Source organism: Canis lupus, chromosome 1 (genome assembly GCF_003254725.2).
Source record: "Canis lupus dingo isolate Sandy chromosome 1, ASM325472v2, whole genome shotgun sequence".
NCBI lineage: Eukaryota > Metazoa > Chordata > Mammalia > Carnivora > Canidae > Canis > Canis lupus.
The window spans coordinates 101,638,485-101,659,743 of NC_064243.1; the positions used below are offsets into that span (position 1 = coordinate 101,638,485).

The window sequence follows — 21,259 nt, forward strand, 5'->3', positions numbered from 1 at the left end:
GTGCATTCCCGTCAGCAATGAATGAGAGCTCCTGTCACTCCACAGCCTTGCCAACTGAGTTCCTTTTGGATTTTTGCCATTTTAATAGGTGTGTAGTGGCATCTTGTTAATCTGTGGTTTCCTGGGGCACCTAGGTGGCTCAGTGGGTTGAGCATTCAGCTCAGGTCATGATCTCATAGCTCCTCAGATCAAGCCCTTCATAGAGCTTGGAGGTGCTCAGCCTGGAGTCAGCTTGAGGATTTTCTCCTCTGCTCCTCCTCTACTCAGTCGGTCTCTCACCCTCTTTCTAAAATATATATATTTATTTTAATCTGTGGTGTACAAATTACATGATGGTGATCATATCCTATGCTTACTTGCCATCTGTGTATCTTTGGTAACCTGTCTCTCCAGTTTTCAATTGGCTTTTCGGTTGTTTTAGGAGTTCACTGTAGATTTTGGATAAAAGTCCTTTTGTGTTACATCTCTCATTTGCCTACAAAACTTGGAGGATTCAAATGAGAACTGAGTCCCTGGGGGATGAAGGAGCCACAGGTGGGTGAGGTCTGCACCCTTGAGACCAAGTAGAGCAGAGCCCCCAACCCTCACCGGCTGTGATAAACTAACATTTACTGGGATAAGAAACTACTGTTATACTGTTTCTGAACTTACATCAAAAACATTTCAAGAGACTTTGAATACTGGTATTAAGGGCTAGCTTACAATCTTACAAAATTCATATGTTGAAGCCCTCACCCCCAGTACCTCAGAATGTAACCATGTTTGCAGATAAGGTATTTAAAGGCATGACTGAGTTACAAAGGCCTTTAGGGTAGGCCCTAATGCAATCAGACTGGTGTCCTGGTAAGTTTAGATCACAGACAGCACAGGGGAATGACCACATGAAGACACAGTGAGAATGTGGCCATTGACAAGCCAGAGAGAGGCCTCAGCCCCTCAACCCTGAGTCCAACCTCTACAGCACTGTGGGAAAACACACTTCTACGGTTAAGTCACCCAGTCTGTATTTCAGTCTGTATTGCCTTAGTGTAGGACAGCCCTCCTACACTAAGGCACCTGGGGAGGTGGCACTAGAGGCTCTTGAATTCAGAGCTGCCCAAGCCCTAAGGCCCTGAGGGTCTGAAGCTCCTCTTCTGGGTACAACCTCACCCAGAGACTAATAGCTGGGGGCTAACCCTCTCTGCCTTTATTCTTCCCGGAAGGAGCTTCTCCAGATGGTACCAAGGCAGGTACCTAGCTCTTTAATGCAGATACCACTGCTGTTGCCGCCTTTGTGTGTGTGTGTGAAGGGTAAATGGACGCACACAGGGCAAGCCTGGGAGGGAGTGTGGGGACTGCAGGCTGAACCCATTTCTTCCAGAGCACCTGAATCAGGATCCATGATTCCATCCAGTAAGTGGGAGTTCAGTGATGCTGTAGGCAGGTCTGTGGGCCCGATGTCCTGCTCCTCTCCGCCCATCCCTTAGGCTGTCTTATGCATTCCCAGATCATGAGTACTGGTTCCATAATGAGGTTCATTTTTATTTGAATAATCCACAAATGACTCAGCCCAAAAAATGCAATTTGCCTGATCAGGGATGCCCTGAATATCAGATGCCCAGATAGGGGACATCATTTCAGGGAGAGGGAGAGGAGAAAAGGAGAGAGGCAGAGAGAGGGAGAGAGGAAGAGGAGAGAGGGAGAGGACCTGTCAGACAGCATTACCAATATTACAGGCTCTTAGCACATGTGTTAGGTGAGAAGTTGGTTTTGAGGATACAAGGGATGATAGTGCGTGGCCCCTTCTACTCCATGAGCTGACCTGGCATCCCATTCATGAGGACTCTCTGCCCTCATGACCTAGCCACTTTCCAAAGACCCCACCTCCTAATACCATCACCTTAGGGTTTCAACTAAGAATTTGGGAGAGGCACATTCAGTCTGTAGCACTGTCCCTGTGGAATAGGGGAAGCTCTGGCCCCAGGGCCTCACCCTGGTCAGAGGGTTAGCTTCCTAATTACCTATGGCCCCAAGTGGGTCTTCTACAGCAGTAAAGCAAACCCTACCCCTTCTAGGACTCTTTCCAGAACCTTTCAAATCCTAGAGCTGGGGTCTATGTTCCTGAATTCAGCAACTGTAGTCTCTCACTTAAGAACTGTGTGACTTACCAGAGGCAGAGGTCCTCTAGTGAGATCTGGTGGCCAGGCTAAGCTGTCCCTCCCACCCTCAGAACCAGGAACACAGGAGAGTCTAAGAGATACCTAATGTTTATACGCAGTCTTTTCTTCTTTTTAAAATTAGATTATTTTTTTTTCCCTTGTCATTTTCTGGAAGTTTAGAATGGCAACTTTTTGTGTATGTAGCCATTTACAAAATATTCATGCTTGCTTTTTTTTTTTTAAGATTTTATTTACTCTGCTTCTCCCTCTGCCTGTGTCTCTGCCTCATTCTCTCTCTCTCTGTGACTATCACAAATAAATAAAAATTAAAAAAATTTAAAAAAAAAAAAAAAAAAAGGGATCCCTGGGTGGCACAGCAGTTTGGCGCCTGCCTTTGGCCCAGGGCACGATCCTGGAGACCCGGGATCGAATCCCACGTCGGGCTCCCGGTGCATGGAGCCTGCTTCTCCCTCTGCCTGTGTCTCTGCCTCATTCTCTCTCTCTCTCTGTGACTATCACAAATAAATAAAAATTAAAAAATTAAAAAAAAATTTTTATTTACTCATGAGAGACAGAGAGAGAGAGAGACAGAGAGACAGAGAGACAGAGAGAGACGCAGAGACACAGGCAGAGGGAGAAGCAGGCTCCATGCAAGGAGCCCAATGCGGCACTGGATCCTAGATCTCCAGGATCACGACCTGGGCCAAAGGCAGATGCTCAACCACTGAGCCACTGAGGCACCCCAATATTCATACATCTTAAAAGATTACTTCGTCTACTTTAAAAGGTCACTTCATCTTTAGACTCGTTTTCTCAAGACCCTGTTCTTGTTCTACTTATTGAAGCAACATTTTTAGGCTATCTAAAATTTTGTTTCTCAAAGAAGAAAATACTGAGATTTTTAAAAAATAAATTTTCAACTGATAAGTTTACATAATTGACTGACTTTATAGACCCCCAAGAAAAACTTTTGTTTCATGTTTTCAAAACAATGTGTGCTTTCTAAATTATTTTGATTTTTCATTCATTTTAAGCCACTTATGTCTACTTAATTTGCTGAGGCACATTTTCTCTCCTTTGATCATTTTTCCTTTAAAATTATTTGTAATTTGGTTAAAGTCCATTACTTCCTCTGAAAACACTATATTTTAATTCCAATAATGATATTAAATAAAATCTCAGGAATATTGGGTGGAAAGAAATCCTTGAGGTTGTCAGTCCCAATCTGAGCTACTCTGGATTGTTTCTAAATCAGACTATCCTCTTTTGAAAACCATATTAATAATGTCTAGACTCAAGAACAGCAGCCCAGAGATAACGACATATTGCCCTTATGAGGAGTTTCCAGAATGCCCATGAGGTACATGTACTTGGGAGTTGCAGGCTCCTCGGATACAAGAAACACACTTCGTATGAAGGCCACAACTGGAGTTAAGCATCGGAGTTTTCCATGCTACAATCTAGAAATGTTGATTCCTTCAATTTATCACATAGCCCCAGTGTTACCTTCAGACCAACTTCCTGGAAAGGTCAAGATCAGTCCATTCGGAGTAAACTGTCAGAAGCATCTCTCAGTTGTTGCCATAACTTCTCTTTAGTAGCTCTGGTGTCTCTTCCTCTTCTTATAAGGATACTAGTCCTATCAGATTAGGGGCCCACCCTCGTCACATCATCTACTCTTAATTTAAAGGGCTCCTTAATTTGAAGCCCTCCTTTAAAGGGCTTCAACAAATGAATTTGGGGCGGGGAGGGGGGAGATACAATTCATTCCATAACAACCACTCTACAATAAAATATGGAATTTAACAGCATCCCACTTTAGCAAACCATAAAAGGAGACTCTTAATTTCATTGAGTAATCTTATTCGTATGCTATTTGAGTCACATGGCCTGACTTCAAATAGCATACATCTTTCAACAATATAATACAAAGACCCCCTCCAAAAAAATATAATACAAAGACCCCTAGTTGAAATTTTTTGCCTTGATGCCAGAAGTTCCAGATCTGAGTTTTAAACTACACAAAGCAATTAGATACCAGCATCATACACATTTTTGGACTTAGAATTCCTCTTTCTGTTTAAACTGCCATTATCCAGGTCTAAACTGCCATTATCCAGGTTCCCTGACTTCTATTCATCTTAGGTAACTACAAATAATAATTCAGTTGGATATTTACCCAGTGCACACCGCAAGCTCTTCACTTTCTTAGGCTAGAAAAGAAATGGGAGTTTTACTTGTCCCATCTCACCTAAAAACAGATCCCTAACACTTTCAATTTTCCAAAGATTCTATGGCCTCACCTAATCTTCATACCAAATTCCATATTGGTTAAGCTTCTTTATTGCAAGCAGATGAGCAATGTAGGTAAAAAACGAAGTAGTAGAAGAATAGTAGGTAGTTTGAGGAATTATAGGCTTAGAAAGCACAAAAACTAGAGTGACCCCCAAAGATCTCAGCCATAAGAACACCAGCATCATCCTTTTAGAGAGCTGCCATTGGATGACACAGACCAACTACCTTTCAAACTCCAGAGAGAATTTGATTAGCCAAGACCATCGAAGCCATTATGATACAGTTTGGTCAGTTGCTCAAAGGAAAAGAAGAGATGGTAGTGTCAAAAGAAGGAAGCATGGAAAACTGGGCAGACAAAAACAAAAATACATATTTTAAGTTTTATTTTTGATATTACAATTATGAGGTTTATATTAGAACACAGGTCTAAAAATTTTTTTCATTTAGTATAACTATACTTCTATGGCTATTATTCACATTTATAGTTCTTTTTTCAACAGCTGCATGTAATTCTATTGAATGCCTACACCATAATTGACTTACCCACTTACCCAGTACTCTAATAGTTTCTAATAGAGTTCACCATTAAAAATTATTTTTGTCATTATACATTTACCTACCTTTGTACACTTTGGTTTCTGAGGAATGATTCCAATGGCATATACACACATAAATTTATATAACTGACAATGGAATTGTCTTGTTTTTGACAGTCACTAGATATAATCACACTTTTCTAGGATTTAAAACCAACCTAGGGATCCCTGGGTGGCACAGTGGTTTGGCGCCTGCCTTTGGCCCAGGGCGCGATCCTGGAGACCCGGGATCGAATCCCATGTCGGGCTCCCGGTGCATGGAGCCTGCTTCTCCCTCTGCCTGTGTCTCTGCCTCTCTCTCTCTCTCTGTGTGACTATCATAAATAAATAAAAATTAAAAAAAAAAATAAAACCAACCAACCTATTGGGGGAAAAAAGTAGAGATATAACAACACTTTATATTGCATTTCATTTCCTTCATCACTGTGATACTTAGCTATTTTTCCCTCTTTGAACTGGCCACTAGCTTTGTCCATTTTTCTTTTTTTTAAAGATTTTGTTTATTCATGAGAGACACACAGAGAGAGGCAGAGACACAGGCAGAGGGCGAAGCAGGCTCCATGCAGGAAACCCAACATGGGACTCGACCCTGGGCCTCCAGGATCACACCCTGGGCCAAAGGCGGCACCAAACCGCTGAGCCACCAGAGCTGCTCACTTTGGCCATTTTTCTACTGAATTGCAGATGTTACTATTATTGATTTGTAATAATGCTTTGACTATTAGGGACTATTATCCTTTGTTATATTTGTTTGCAAATATTTTCTTTCAATCTCATATCTGTATGACTTTATTTGTTTTGGGTTTTTTTTTTTAATTTTTTTTTTTTTTAATTTATGAGAGAAAGAGACAGAGACATAGGCAGAGGGAGAAGCAGGCCCCATGCACCAGGAGCCCGACGTGGGATTCAATCCCGGGTCTCCAGGATCGCGCCCTGGGCCAAAGGCAGGCGCTAAACCGCTGCGCCACCCAGGGATCCCTGTTTTGGTTTTTAAAAAGATTTTATTTATTTACTCATGGGAGACAGAGAGAGAGAGAGAGAGGCAGAGACACAGGGAGAGGGAGAGAAGCAGGCTCTATGCAAGGAGCTCAACATGGGACTTGATCCTGGGACTCCAGGATCACACCCTGGGCCAAAGGCAGGTGCTAAACCACTGAGCCACCCAGGGATGCCCTGACTTAATTATTTGTATGACTGATATTTTCCACACATAAATGTTATCTTAATGTCAGCTCTTGGGTTATGTGTAATAAATACCTAAGAAGGTCTACCTCAAAGTTATAGAAATATTTTCTTGTACTTAGATTTTTGATCTTTAGAGCTTCATTAGTGTACAAAGTATAAATATAGGTCTTTCCAGAGAGCAAAGTGTCCCCCCACCATTTGATTAATCCATCTTCCCCCACTGCAATGAAAAATTATTTTTATCATACATAGTGGGAGTCTAATAAGACCACCCATCCCCTAGTCTCTATCCCAAAGTAAAGAGAACACCAAAGCTCCACTTTCATACTCATGCCCTCTGGAGCCACAAGCTCCCTTCACATGGCCTTCTATGCTGCCATAGGACAGTCAAGAGGGAATCCAAAAGCACAGTGTGGTCCAAGTAAGGGTACTCCTCTAGGGGTGGGGGTATTCTTTTTTAGGTAATGAAATGTGGTAATGATGGCATAACTGAAATAGTAAGTCATTGAATTGTATACTCTAAATGGGTGAATTGGATGATACGTGGATTGTATCTCAATAAAGCTGTTACCAAAAAAAACAAACAAAAAAACAAAACAAAACAAAAAAACAGAAACAGACAAAACAAACAAACAAAAAGAACAACCTCCACCAGTCCTGAAATCACTATTAGTAAAGAGTAAAGAGAACTCTCATGATCTTTCTTAAACCATCAATTCTCTCCTCCTGCAATACTGAAAGCATAATTATCTACCTTTGGACCAAAATGACTACTCTCATTATGCCGGTTGTGTCTGAGTTACCTGCTTCTAATGCCCACATGTCCTGCGAATACTAAGGCACTACTTCCACCATTACTCCCTAGCTTTCAGTGATTTCTCATCATGGTACATATTACATACTTATCACATGGTATATACTTCAACTTTGTCTTCTCCCACTAGGTCTGTAAGGGCAAAAACTTGCATATTTTACACTCTGCTGTATCCCCAGAACCTAAAACAGGACCTGGCACATTAGCTAATGCTCAGTTAATGTTAAGTGAGTACTATATTCCTTCTCATACCATAATTCTATACATGATCAGAATCCGCATATCAACTTAAAAATATATTGGGAGTTTTACTGGATTATCATTTACATATTTAACACAGAAATATCTTTGCCAGACTCCTTCTATACAAAGATGTGTCTAGCTCTCCATTTACTCTACCTTTTAATATTTAAAAAGTTCAAGTTTTAACATCTACATTTATAAGCTAATTGCAGCATATGTTTTTGTTTTGGTACCAGTCTTGTCAATCTCATAGAATAAGATGGGCAGCTTTACTTTATTTTATGCTCTAGAACATTTCAAACACCACAGGAATTGTCTGTGCTTTTCTAGAGGTCAAAGTGTTAAACTAAAAACAAACAAACAAACAAACAAAGTGTTAAACTACTTTCTTCAGCTTATTTCATAGCTATTAATCTACTCAAGTTTTCGTAGCTTACTGAGACTTTAGTTTGTTTTAAATATCTGGCTAGTCCTACATTCTATCAAATGTCTTTGTTCTAACTGGCCTATTCTCACTTCTAAGTGCCAGGCAAAGTGAGAGTTTCTCATCAGCAATTCTATCAGTCCTTGTGTTTATTCATATAGAGGGAGTGGTGAGCCACCACATTACCCTTGTTCATCACAGAATCTTTCAATTCTGAATGTGTTCAGTTTTCTACCTCCTGGGAAAGTAGAGTCCTCTGTCTGCTCTAAAATCTTTAGGTTTCTTAGTCTTGACCTACTGCAGATTTACTTGCAGCTGAACATGACAGCAAGGAAACCTTTACCTTAATGGCACTAACTAATTGTATGTCAAGAATGGTGTGCTAAGCCTTTTAAATGGACTAACATACTCTTAAAGACAAATGTTTTAAATGGGAAAGCAACATAAGTATGGATTTTTATTTTTAAAAGATTAAGCTGCCACAGTGTTAAAAATGCACTTGAGAGGAGAAGGGAAAATGGTTATAATACTATAAAAATCAAAATGAGGTGACTCCATATTGTACTATGATGATGGAAAAAACTGGATGGATCCTAAAGGCATTTAGAAGATTGAATCTAGAGGACTTGGTGGTATGGGGATGGGGAAGAGGGAATAATTGAGGACTCCCCAGTATGAATTCGCTGATGATGAGCAAGATGTACACTTTGCCTGAAGGCTTTCCCACATTCTTTACATTCATAGGGCCTTTCTCCAGTATGAATTCTTTTATGAAGTGTAAGATGGGCAAACTGGCTGAAGGCTTTGCTACATTCCTTACACTCGTAAGGTTTCTCTCCTGTATGAATTCTTTGATGTAGAGTAAGGGATTTACGATGGCTAAAGGCTTTCCCACAAACATTACATTCATAAGGTTTCTCACCTGTATGACACCTCTGGTGACAAATCAGGGATGCCCTCTGTCTGAAGGCCTTTCCACATTCAAGACATACATATGGTCTTTTGCCAGTGTGGAGTCTCTGATGTTGAACAAGATAGGAGCCATCACTAAAGGCCTTCCCACATTCAATACACTCATAAGGCTTCTCACCAGTATGAACTCTCTGGTGTTGAACAAGGTGTGCAATTTGACTGAAAGCCTTACCACATTCCTTACATTCATAAGGTTTCTCTCCAGTGTGTATTTTCTGATGTTGTGCAAGGTGCGCATTCTGGCTGAAAGTTTTGCTGCATTCCTTACATTCATAAGGTTTCTCTCCAGTATGAATTCTCTGATGATGAGCAAGGTGTGTGCTCTGCCGAAAAGCTTTCCCACATTCCTTACATTCATAAGGTTTCTCACCAGTATGAACTCTTTGATGAAGGGTAAGTGAACCACGATGGCTAAAGGCTTTCTCACATATATTACACTCATAAGGTTTCTCTCCTGTATGAATTCTTTGATGTACAGTCAAGGACGAGCCATGGCTAAAAGCCTTCCCACACACATTACATTTGTAAGGTCTCTCTCCAGTATGAATTCTCTTATGCTGAATAAGTCCTATGTGATCAGTGAAAGCCTTCCCACAATCAATACAATCAAATGGTTTCTCTCCAGTGTGATAATACCTCCGATGACGTATAAGAGAAGCGTTCTGCCTGAAAGCTTTCCCACAGTCAATACATTCATATGGTCTTTTCCCAGTGTGAATCCTTCGATGATGAGCTAGGGATGAACAATCACTAAAAGCCTTCCCACATTCAATACATTCATAGGGTTTCTCTCCAGTATGAACTCTCTGATGTTGAGCAAGATGTGCAAGCTGGTTGAAGGCTTTATTACACTGCTTACATTGATAAGGTTTTTCTCCAGTATGAACTCTCTGATGTTGAATAAGGTGAGCATTTTGACTGAAGGCTTTCCCACATTCAGTACATTCAAAAGGTTTTTCTCCTGTGTGTATTCTCTGATGTTGAGCAAGGTGGGCACTCTGGCTAAAGGCTTTCCCACATTCAATACATTCATAGGGTTTCTCTCCGGTATGAATTCTTTGATGAAGAGTAAGGGTTGATATTTTGCTGAACGTTTTCTCACAGTCATTACATTTCAAAAGTTTCTTTTCTCCATAGACTTGCTTGTGTTTTTTTACAAATGAATGTGTTTTTAAACTTTTCTGATCTGTGTCAAAACTATATATTCTCTCTTCAATGGGAAATACCTGCTTTAGATAAGACAATCTATTCAGATGAAAAACTGTCCCAGACTTGTTAAAGCAGTCTCTTTTCTCAATAAGGTTATCTATATGAGTGACTGTCTCTTGACTAAAGTGTGTCTTCTCACTTACCAGCTCCCACTTAAATAGGTCTTCACATTTCCAGCTTACCCCTAATGTGGAACATTTAAGGTTGTAGCTTGGAAGTCTTTCCATTATCATTGCCTGGGATAATTTTTCTTCATAAATGTCCTGGTTTGGAGGTAATTCCCTGGTCATCCAAACATACTTCAAGTCTGAAAAATATTGAGAAAGCAAATGTCTCCTTTACTTAATGTTAGAAGAATGGAAACTTCCAAAATGAAACCATGGGACTCAAATAGTTACTGAAGACCACAGAGGTCTTTGACAATTCTTATATAAAGTTAGGCAATGCAACCATCCTTGCAGTTCTGAAATAAACCCTCCCAGACTCTGGTATATGATTTCAATATGAATTTTTATTAAAAATTATGTACCAATGTTCATAATTGAGATTTGTCTGTATTTTCCTTTTTTGATGCTATTTTGGTGAGATTTGGGCATCAAATGCTGTCTTCATAAACACAATTTTTTAAAGTTCTCTTTTTTATTCTCTGTTGTAGAAAATTTTAAACAATGTCGATATTTTTCCTTACAGGTTTTACAGAATTTATTTGTGAAATTATTGGAGGTTGTTGCTTCTGTTCTTGGGGAGGCAGTTTTGAAATAACTTCCTACATTTCTTTTTTTTTTTTAAGATTTTATTTATTTATCCATTAGAGACACACAGAGAGAGAGGCAGAGACACAGGAAGAGGGAGAAGCAGGCTCCATGCAGGGAGCCCAACACAGGACTCGATCCCCGGGGCTCCAGGATCATGCCCTGCGCTGAAGGCAGGTGCCAAACTGCTGAGCCACCCAGGGATCCCCTTTCTACATTTCTTGAATGGTAATCAGTCTGTTGAAATTTTCTCTCTCCTGGTGTCAGTGGTGGTAATTTATATTCTCCTAAAATACTGTCCATCTCATCCAGGTTTTCAAATTACTTACAGAAAATTGAGGAAAATAGGTTCACATGATTCTTTTTTTTATATATTATTCTTCTAAGTACTTATACATCAATGGTTACTTACTATTATTTTTCTTATTTTCTCTCATTTGATAGTTTATATGCTCTATTGGTTTTCTAAAGCACCAATTTGATTTATTTTCATTAAATACACTATTTTCTAGTTCATTTATTCCTACTTGTATTCCCAGCAGTGTAAGTCACTATTCATAACTTATTTTAAGTGTTCCTTAGACTCATTTTCTCTTTTCTACTATCTTGAATTGCATGCTTATTTATTTTTTATTTCTTATTTACTAATGTACACCATTAAGTGTACATTATAAGTGTACCTATAGGTATCCTACCAACATCATCTTCTTGAACCTATGAGAACTGGAAGCCTGAAAAAGCCATACTACAAGCTACAGAATAAACTGTAAACATCCCACATGAGGTGGATTCCACTGTAATATATAATCTATAAACTCTTATCTAGCTTTCATACCAGAAATACAGCTTTCAAGCAAGGCAGGGAAAAAATAAATTTTAAAAAATAAACTGGGCCAAAAATCCCAGTGAGTACAACAAAAGTGGGGTGATGATGGACAAAGAAAAAGTAGGTAATACTTGTTACCTAATTTATTCTTTTATACAAGTGTCAAATGATGATGCTTTGAATCTCAAGTGATTGGATTTTAAAACACAGGTTTAAAAATATAAGGGGGACGCCTGAGTGGCTCAGTGGTTGAGCGTCTGCCTTTGGCCCAGGGCGTGATCCTGGACACCCGGGATCGAGTCCCACATCGGGTTCCCTGCGTGGAGCCTACCTCTCCCTCTGCCCATGTCTCTCATGAATAAATAAAATCTTAAAAAATATATATACAGGGCAGCCCGGGTGGCTCAGCGGTTTAGTGCCGCCTTCAGCCCAAGGCATGATCCTGGAGACCTAGGATCGAGTCCCACGTCAGGCTCCCTGCATGGAGCTTGCTTCTCCCTCTGCCTGTGTCTCTGCCTCTCTCTCTCCTCTCTGTGTATTCTCATGAATAAATAAATAAAAAATCTTAAAAAAATATATATATAAGGGTAACAATTTGTAGAACTTTCAATTCAAGGAGTGGGATGGCATGGTGGGGGGGAAGACATAAAGCAAAAATAAATAGCAAAACAGAAACATCATCAAAGACAAAAATAATTAAAAGCAAAAGGAAGAGCATAGCTATAACAATTGTAAACCTGATAAGCTTATATTTTAAAGAAAATATTTAAACTAGTTAAAAAAACTAAACATAAATTTGTCTAAAGAATTCTGAAATGCTGACCATCAGAGATTATTAAGAACTATGTAAGCATCATAGAATATATGAGTTCACAGATTGTGGTATTTGCAGGAAATCAGTAAAGGTAAAAATGGTATGTCACATAGTGGAGAAGATCCATTTAAATATGGTGTTAGAAAAAAAAGTTCAATTTGAGAGGGATTTTGAGAGGTGTTTTCCAAGAAGTATCAGAAACTTTTTTTTTTTAAAGAAACATCTTGAGAATAGTACCTCAACTCTATAGTTATTTGCACTTACCTGGGTAGAGATCTCTTGTCATCTCTCCCTTCATCATCCAAGGCTCTTTATCTTGCTCCAATAAGGAGATTATGTCTGGTTTAGAAATGCAGAGACCTGCATATAAGAAAAGATAAGAGGGACACCTGGGTGGCTCAGCAGTTGAGCATCTGCCTTCAGCTCTAGACATGATCCCAGGGTCCTGGAATTGAGTCCCGCATTGAGCTCCCTGCAGGGAGCCTGCTTCTCCCTCTGCCTATGTCTCTGCACCTTTCTGTCTCTAATGAATAAATAAATAAAATCTTTAAAAAAAAAAAAGAAAATTGGCTATGTTATGGATATTGCTGAGCTATGACCCAATCCAAACGGTATTGAGAGAAAAGGGATATTGTAGGAAAATGCGGATACAGACATGAAAGACTACTGAGGTGGAAAGACTCCAATGGGGAGGTAGAAGGAGGAAGATACCCTTACCCAATGAAACCAGGTTCCTGTAGTTCTCCAACATCACTCTCTTGTACAAAATTCTTTGAGCAAGATTCAACCATTCCCATTCATCTTGGGAGAAGTCTATGGCCACATCTGTGAAAGTCATCGAATCCTAAAATGACACAAAAATAATCTTGCTCAATGTTCATGCCATTTCTTAGCTGGCTCTAGGGGTAAAGGGCTATGCTGTTCACATGATGGGGGGAAAAAACAAACTCTGTGCATAAGTAATTATACCAAGGTCTAAATCATCTAGGTCATATAGTTAGCTACTGGACAACCTTTCTGTCTAGTTATATTATACATATTAGTAAAAAAGAAAAAATATGAAAGACACTCTCTGCTCTTCAAACATTTACAATTTTATAGTGGTGAGAAGATATTCTCATGAAAAATGTTGACTGCATTTACAACAGACTATCAAGTACTAAATTGCAGTTGACTCCTGGACAACACAGGTTTGAACTTCACAAGTCCACTTACATGTGAATTTTTTTCAGTAAGTACAGTAGTGTATTTTCCCTTCCATATGACTTTAACAATTCTTCTCTAGCTCACTTTATTGTAATATAATGTATGATACACATAACATACAAAATATCTATTGATCAACGGTTTTTATTATCAGTAAGGCTTCTAGTTAACAGTAGGTAATTAGTAGTTATGTTTGGGGGAAACAAAGTTCTATGCAGATTTCCAACTATGCGAGGATCAAAGCCCCCAACCCCCATGGTGTTCAAAGGTCAACTGTGTATCTATGTTAGGAGCTAGATCACTTTTCTACATGGAAAAATTAAAGAGCTCTGGGACTGTGGGGGGAAGATTCAAGGAAAGATGCTGACCTGATGAACATGTTTTCAACCTCCACAACATATTCTAAGAAATCTTAGTGTTCTGAGATATTAAAGAGGTGTGTCTACAAAAATAAAAGAAAAAAATACCTAGCAATATTTTTTCCTTTTGACATAAAAATATATTTGCATTAGGAAAACACATTTAAGGGATACCTGGGTGGGTCAACAGTTGAGCGCCTGACTTTGGCTCAGGGCCGGATCCCGGGTTCCCAGGATCGAGTCTAGTATCAGGCTCCTTGCATGGAGCCTGCTTCTCTTCCCTCTGCCTGTGTCTCTGCCTCTCTTTCTGTGTCCCTCATGAATAAATAAACAAAATCTCAAAAAAAAAAAAAAAGGGAAACACATTTGTAAAGTTGTTTTTGATAATCTGCTGAGATGTATCAAAAGAATCATATGAGATGAGTACAACCTGTTTTATTACATGGGCTGAATTTCCTAACCAACCAGCAAGAGGTATCAGTCACCCATTTGTGGTTGCTGGCAGATTTTCCATTTCTTACTTTGTGATTTCACCTATATCAACATTTAAGAATGAGTTTTGAATAAACACCTGTTGTGAATAAAACCAGAGGAAAAAAATCAGATCATTCCAAAGAATTCATGCTCTGGCACTAACTAACTAGGTGATCTTGGCAAAGTTAATTAACTGCTGTTAATTAAAAAACTGTAAAAAACTGTTGATTTTGGAACCCAGCTCATAGCTGCATCTTGAGAATTAAATGAAGTAACAGTCGTAGGACCTGGCTAAGTGCTCAAGAATTGCAACCTATGATGATGATGGAGGGATAGGAAAGAAGGAATAGGAGGAGGCAGCCAAGAACAGGTGAAAACATTTGGTTTAAGACTTCAACAAAAGTTTTACTTATTATTTTATCTAATTTCAATATACTATAGTAATAAAGAACATGGTCTCTGAAGCCAGACTATGCTCAAATCCTGTTCTGTTCAGTAAGTTGAAGACAACAGTTTTGCTTTTAACCTTTGAAGATATTTTAAATAACTCAGAACAGTCTATTGTATTTACACATATATATTTACCATTTCTGTTGTACTTTCTTCATTCCTGATGTTCCAGTTCCCTTCTTATAATCTCTATCTGAAGAACTTCCTTTTGCAATTCTTTTAGAAATCTGTCAATGAATTTTCTTAGTTTTCCTTCATGTGAGAAACTACTTCACCAATTCTGAAGGTTATTTTTGCTGGACATATAATGGTGGGTTGATAGTTCTTTCCTTTGAGTACTTTTTAAGTTGTTCTACTGTCTTCTGACTTCCATAATTTCTGATGGAACAATCCACAGAACTGAAATTGCTGCTGCCCTATATGTTAAGCATCATTTTTCTCTGGCTGTAGTGTCCAGCAGTCTCATTATGAAGCTCCCACACAAGGATTTCTTTCGAGTTTATCTATGCTGGAATTTGCTGAGCTTCATGGATTCACAAGTTTATGTCCTTCACTAAAATTGGGAATTTTTCAGTCATTATTTCTTCAAATATTTTTTCTACACTTCACGTTTTGGGATTTGAATGATACAAGTGTTGAACATTTTGGTATTGTCCCACAGGGCTCTGAGGCTCTGTTCAATCTTTTATCTATTGTTCAGATCAGTTTCTATTTACCTTTAAGTTCACTAACTCTTTCCACTGTCATCTCCATATTGCCACTAAGCCCATCCATTGAACTTATTCTGGTAATTATATTTTTCAATTCTTATTGATATTTTCTATTTCTTTGCTGAGACAACCTCCTTGCTCTAGGAGTGTTCACTTTACTTGTTGGAGCATTTTTATAACAGCTGCTTTAAAATTGTTTATCAGATCATTCCAACATCTACGTCACATAAATGTTAGCATCTGGTGATTAACTTTTCCGCTGTGAATTGAAATTTTCCTAATTTTTCATTAGCTGAGTAATTTTAGGTTGTATCCTTGACATTTTGGATATTATGAAACTCTATATCCTGTTTAAAATATATAGAGAATGTTGATACTTTGTTCAGGCTCCATTTCCAAAGCCTATGAAGTGATATTTGCCTCTGTACTACAGATGCACCACTTGGTGGCCAATGGTCTATCCTGGAGTCCACTTCTCATAGGCTATGGTATGCTCTTCAGGGCCCGATACATGCATAAGCAACTTAGAGGAAGCCCAGGAATTCATAAACAACTTTTTATGGTTGATTTCCAAAGCTCCTCCTTCTCTGGTCTCTCCAGTGTCTTCTATTTCCTAGGGGGTTCCTCTTTTCAGTCCTCTGGGCAGATAACTGGGGCTTATTTATTCCACTCTACCGTGAGGCTCAGCTACCCTGACTGTACCCACCCCTGGGGCCAAGCAAGGAAAGAACAGAAACAGGGGTGGGAAAAGAGGCAAAAAGTTTACTCCACCCTCTAGGGAACATAGCTTCTTCAATAACAGAAAATTCTCCTTCAGAATTTTTCTGCAGACCCCACTGCAACTGTCTCAGGGCACAAAAAAAGAGAATTTTTTTTGAAGGAAGATTTCCATTCACCCTCTCTGATTATTAGATCCCCTTCCTATTTCTTGAGCCTGAACTAAGTTTTCTCGCAGTTCTTTTTATCCATGCCAAAACCCCCTTCTCAGTTTTGTGCTTTGTTGAATCCATGCTAGGAGATACTGGGAGGAAAAAAAAAAAAAAAAGGTACACACATCACATCTTGGGTTTCTTCCCTAATCACCCTACTACAATTTACTTTTTTAGAGACTTCAAATTGCTACTTCATGCATGCTGTTCTGATTCTATAGCAACTTTCAGTGGGAAAGACAGGGTAGTGTCAGCCCAAAACAAGGACTTTCATATTCAGTGTAAATTATTATTAGTTTTAAAATTAATATTCCATTGGAAATAAAAAGCCTCCTGATCTTTAGGGCTTCCTGTGCATCAAACATCATACTGTAGGTTTTTCACATTTCTGTTATAGTATGTATATAATGTATATATTGTATGAAGAACTACATGGGCACAAAAGCTAATAGTAGCATATAAAGCTAATGTTTATATAGTGCTTATTATGTGCCAAGTATTTTCTAAACACAAAATACATTAACTCCTTAATGTTCACAACAGTACTATAAATTAGGTATTGGTATTATTCCCATTTTATGGTTGAGGAAACTGAAATTAAGGTAATATATCCAGGATGTATTAGAGCTACAATTTGTACCCAGGCAGTCTGGTGCCACAGTCATGTTATTAATCTTTATGCCATGCTCTGTGCTCTTAAGATATTTTCCTCACAAATAACACTGCTATCGTCTAAAATATTTAAATGCTTAGGAAACAAGTTCCATTGATAGTATGTTTTGTGGCATTATATCTAATCAGAAAAGGGGTTTTGCTTTGATATAAGTTGCTCATGGCCTTTTATACAGAAGTAGACAAATTCTACTATCATGTTATTTTTTGATAGGCTTTTTAAGCTTAATAAAACTTTATAATTTCTTATAAAATTTGCTGATGACACTCATTTAGTAGTTTACTTTAATTACAACATGAATTACAGTGCTTAATTCTATTATTGGTCATAAAAATATTAAAATTAAAAATGTTCTAAAGTTTGAGAAGCTCTAATCCAAAAGAAATGAAAAATTAGTAATTTAGTCCAAGAAAATAATCAGTGATGAGGGCAAAAATTCAACAACAAAGATGATTACTGCAATAATCTCTATTAAATAATAAAACATGGGACACCTGGGCGGCTCAGTGGTTAAGTGTCTGCCTTTGGTTCAGGGTGTGATCCTGGAGTCCCAGGATCAAATCCCACATCAGGCTCTCTGCATGGAGCCTATTTCTCCCTCTGCCTATGTCTCTGCCTCTTTCTCTGTATCTCTAATGACTAAATAAGTAAAATCTTTAAAAATAAAAATTAATTAATTAAAAAGATACAACTCAGGAATTGTACCTTCCAACCCCTCCTCTCTCCAACAGTGACTATGATTATGCAGGCTATATGCCATCAAGGATCTCTCACCAAAAGGCAAAAAGAAGGTAAAAACAAAGTAATTTCCTCTTACTAGATTGTGGCCTGTTACAGAGCTTCACCAGTCCAGAGGAAGGGACACCTTTTTCTAACTCACTGGAAGGTATTCATATGGCCCATGAATGGTCCTTTCTCACTATTCTGGAGGAAGTCTAATCTATACCTACAGCACTGATCACACTGTATAAATAAATGTTCACTGCCTTTTCGTTTCTCCAACATATTATAAGCTCTCTGAAAGCCAGGATGGCTACTAAGGAAGTAGGCAAATCATGACTCTCAAATTTTCTCTAAGGACTGTCCTTCTGCGTTATCATATACTCATAAAAAACCTGAGCATATGGAAGAGCTCAGAGTGGGTCATTTTTTGAACAAAGATTAAACAGCTCCAGGAAGAAGAGGAAGCTCTGAGACGGCTCTGGGTTATCTGAGTCTCTCTCTATGGACCCACCACTCATCAGAAAGGGAAAAAAAAAATAGGAAACAGGCCCCACCTAGTATGGAACTCTTAAGCAAATAATCTTCAGAAGGAAACAAACATTACCAAATCCTGTAAGGCAAGACTGTATTTTAAGGAGAGGGAATACTAACTCACCAGAGATGTGGCTTTAAGAAGTTCAACTCCTATCACCTCCTCCTCTTCCTGGCTCCTCATTAGGAGAAGGGCTTTACCCTGAGAGGTAGAGCTGGGAAAGGAGAAAAGAGTACTGAGAAGCTTAGTAGCTCGAATAATCACTGCCTAGAAACTCTTTCCTCCCTTCAACTCCAACTGTTCTCACTCCCCAACTCCCATCCCAAACTCCACTCAGGCACTCACTGGGAGACCTATAATTTACAGCTGGGGTTCTTCTCTGCTCTAGGTTTTTCAGGCTGAGTACAATCTCCTTCTCTCTCACAGCCACCTACTTGTTAACACTTGGAAAAAGCCATCTGCCCCAGAGGGAAGTACTACCTCTGTCAGAAAGAATTCATGTGGCTTACAGAGACTGAACCAAAAAACAAAACAAAACAAAACAAAACCATCAAGAGACCCATTTTGCTCTGTGACAAACTATAGTTTTAAAAAAGTCCCCTCCCACTCTGAGCCAAGTTTCTTCAATCAGAAAGAGGATTAAAGTATCTGACTTGGGCAGCCCGGGTGGCTCAGCGGTTTAGCGCCGCCTGGGGTCCAGGGCGTGATCCTGGAGACCAGGGATCGAGTCCCACTTCAGGCTCTCTCCATGGAGCCTGCTTCTCCCTCTGCCTGTGTCTCTGCCTCTCTCTCTCTGTGTCTCTCATGAATAAATAAATAAACTCTTAAAAAAAAAAAGAAATTTAAAAAAATATAAAGTATCTGATTGATTCTGGTTTTTTCCTCTAAACTCCACTTTCCTCAAAGCTTTATTATAATGATGATAATAAGAATGAACACTATTGAGCACTTGTTACAGGGCAGGACCTACAGGTGCTTTATGGAGCTCATTTAATCCTTATGACAGTCCTATGAGGTTCACATTCTCATCTCCATCTTACCTAAGAGAAACTGGGTCAGAAAGTTTGAGAAACAAAAACTTTCTTGGTGGAGGTTTGAGATTATTTACCCTCTCAGAGTCACTTTTGCAACTATCCCAAGTGGTTCAGGATACTGACCTCAAGCAGTTGTAGAGGGGATTACATGAGATGAGTACAGAAGGGACTCCACAGTCAGCCAGTCCTGCATCTGAATCCTGGTCCCTCCACTCACTAGCAATTACTTGTCCTCCACATGCTTACATCCTCTCTGTAAAAAGGAGGAAGTTTCCACTTTGTGATGTGATATATGTATATGCTACCTGGTGTTACTCAGCAAAACCAGCAAAGAACAGTATGGCTGTGAGCAGTGCTTCCTCCTACTGTCTCTCTCTCCTCGCTCTGGTGGTGGGGAAAGGGGTGCAACAGAGAAGTGCCAAGCAGGAATGGGAAGAGTTCTGTGACCTCGCTCTGGAAAGGAGGGGGTCACTCTCCATTTCCAGACGAGGCTTCCAACATCACTTCCCCTGCAAGCCCCACCCCACAATGACCTGGGGGCTAGGGCCTTAGACCAGATCAGGTGACTCTGTACAGGTCAGCCTCACACTGCAGCCCCAGGCACTCGCAGACTCTGTGGACAACTCACCCTCACTCTCTGGGCACAGGGACCCCCCACACACGACTCTGTGGGCAGGTTAGCCTCACTCTCCACCCCAGGGGGCCCCCCAACTCTGTGAACAGCTCAGCCTCACTCTGGGCACAGGGACCCACCGACCCTGTGGACAGGTCAGCCTCACACTCTTGCACCGGGAACCTCCGACTCTGTGGAAAAGTCAGCCGCACACTCCGGCCCCGGGGACCCCCCGACTCTGGGACTCCTGGGGCCGCCCTGGTCCGGGACCCGCACCACCGAGCCCCAGCTCCTGTCACCCTTACCTGTGCACTCAGCCCTGGTCCGCCACTCAGGTCTCACGGATCCCACAGGGCCCGCACCAGGCTCCCCCAGGAAGCTGTCCCGAGCCCGGCCTCCGCCGCCACCGGTCCCCGCACGCCCCGCCGCCCTCGGGCTGCCAGACGCGGGCAGCCGCCCCCCCGTCCCCCCGCACCAGTCAGGCAGTCAGCCGCCGGCTCCCGAGACGCCCCGCTCTCTCCTAAGCAGCTGCCCACCCTCTGGCTCCAGCAAGCCGGGTCCCCGCCGGAAGCGGGCGCATCCTCCGCCGCAAGGGCCCCTGGGGAGGGTAGTCGAGATCCGGCGGGGCGCTGCCGGTCTGGTTCCCCCCACCGCGGCCTAGGGACTGCAACCCTCAGCTCCTGTAGAGGCCCCTGGTGCAGAACAGAAACGACCTGTCGGCCCGGCTTTGGGTACCTGAAGTATAGGACGCCCCTTGAAGCGAGCGGAGCCCAGGGAATTCTGGGAGTCCCCCTCCCCGCCTCCGCCAAGCTCGGAATGCGCAGGCGCCTCCCAGAGGCACCCCACGCGGAGGCCTGGGTCACCGCCCCTGTGCACAGAGGATCACAGGCGTCCTGCGGTGCTCAGGCGGGAGAGGGAGTGGGCGGGGCTCAGGGCTCAGAGGCGGAGCCTTGGGAATAGGAGGTGAGTGAAGGTTTGGGCTTTGCGTGTTTTGTGCACTTCTGTGATTTGTGACTTTCTGAGTGTGTGTGTGTGTGTAGCCTGTCTTAGTTCATGTCTAGTCCTCTCTCTGGTGAATCTAAGCCCCCAGCCCATTTTCTGTAGCCCTGTGAGAATGAGAGCCCCATGAAGACGCTGCTTGTAGGTCCTGGTTAGGGTTCTGTTCCAGGCACATAGTAAGTGCTCAGGAAGAAATAAAATTACAGGGGCACCTGGGTTGCTGGATGAGCATTTGCCTTTGGCTTAGGGCATGATGCCGGGGTCCTGGAAACGAGTTCCACATCCGGCT

At 40.8% G+C, this 21,259-nt stretch overlaps 1 protein-coding gene across 5 annotated transcripts in view; it reads right to left on the minus strand.

The window, feature by feature from the left end:
• ZNF470 (zinc finger protein 470) overlaps nucleotides 1-20,852 on the minus strand; it is a 42,538-nt gene extending 21,686 nt beyond the window's left edge. The window contains exons 1-7 of one of the 5 annotated variants that reach the window (XR_007404441.1): nucleotides 20,277-20,429; nucleotides 19,482-19,611; nucleotides 18,448-18,538; nucleotides 12,986-13,112; nucleotides 12,533-12,628; nucleotides 5,998-10,183; nucleotides 4,800-5,187 (exon numbers count right to left, since the gene is read on the minus strand). Coding sequence is in view for 2 of the 5 variants with exons in the window: in XM_049098644.1 (XP_048954601.1) it covers nucleotides 8,313-10,183; nucleotides 12,533-12,628; nucleotides 12,986-13,112; nucleotides 18,448-18,507 (2,154 nt within the window). In the remaining 3 variants the exon portion in view is untranslated. Of the gene's footprint in view, nucleotides 1-4,799; nucleotides 10,184-12,532; nucleotides 12,629-12,985; nucleotides 13,113-18,447; nucleotides 18,539-19,481; nucleotides 19,612-20,276; nucleotides 20,430-20,706 lie in introns of those variants that run through there. The other 4 variants (XM_049098963.1, XM_049098644.1, XM_049098729.1 and 1 more) reach the window with 4 other exon arrangements.
• Nucleotides 20,853-21,259: the final 407 nt, after the last annotated feature.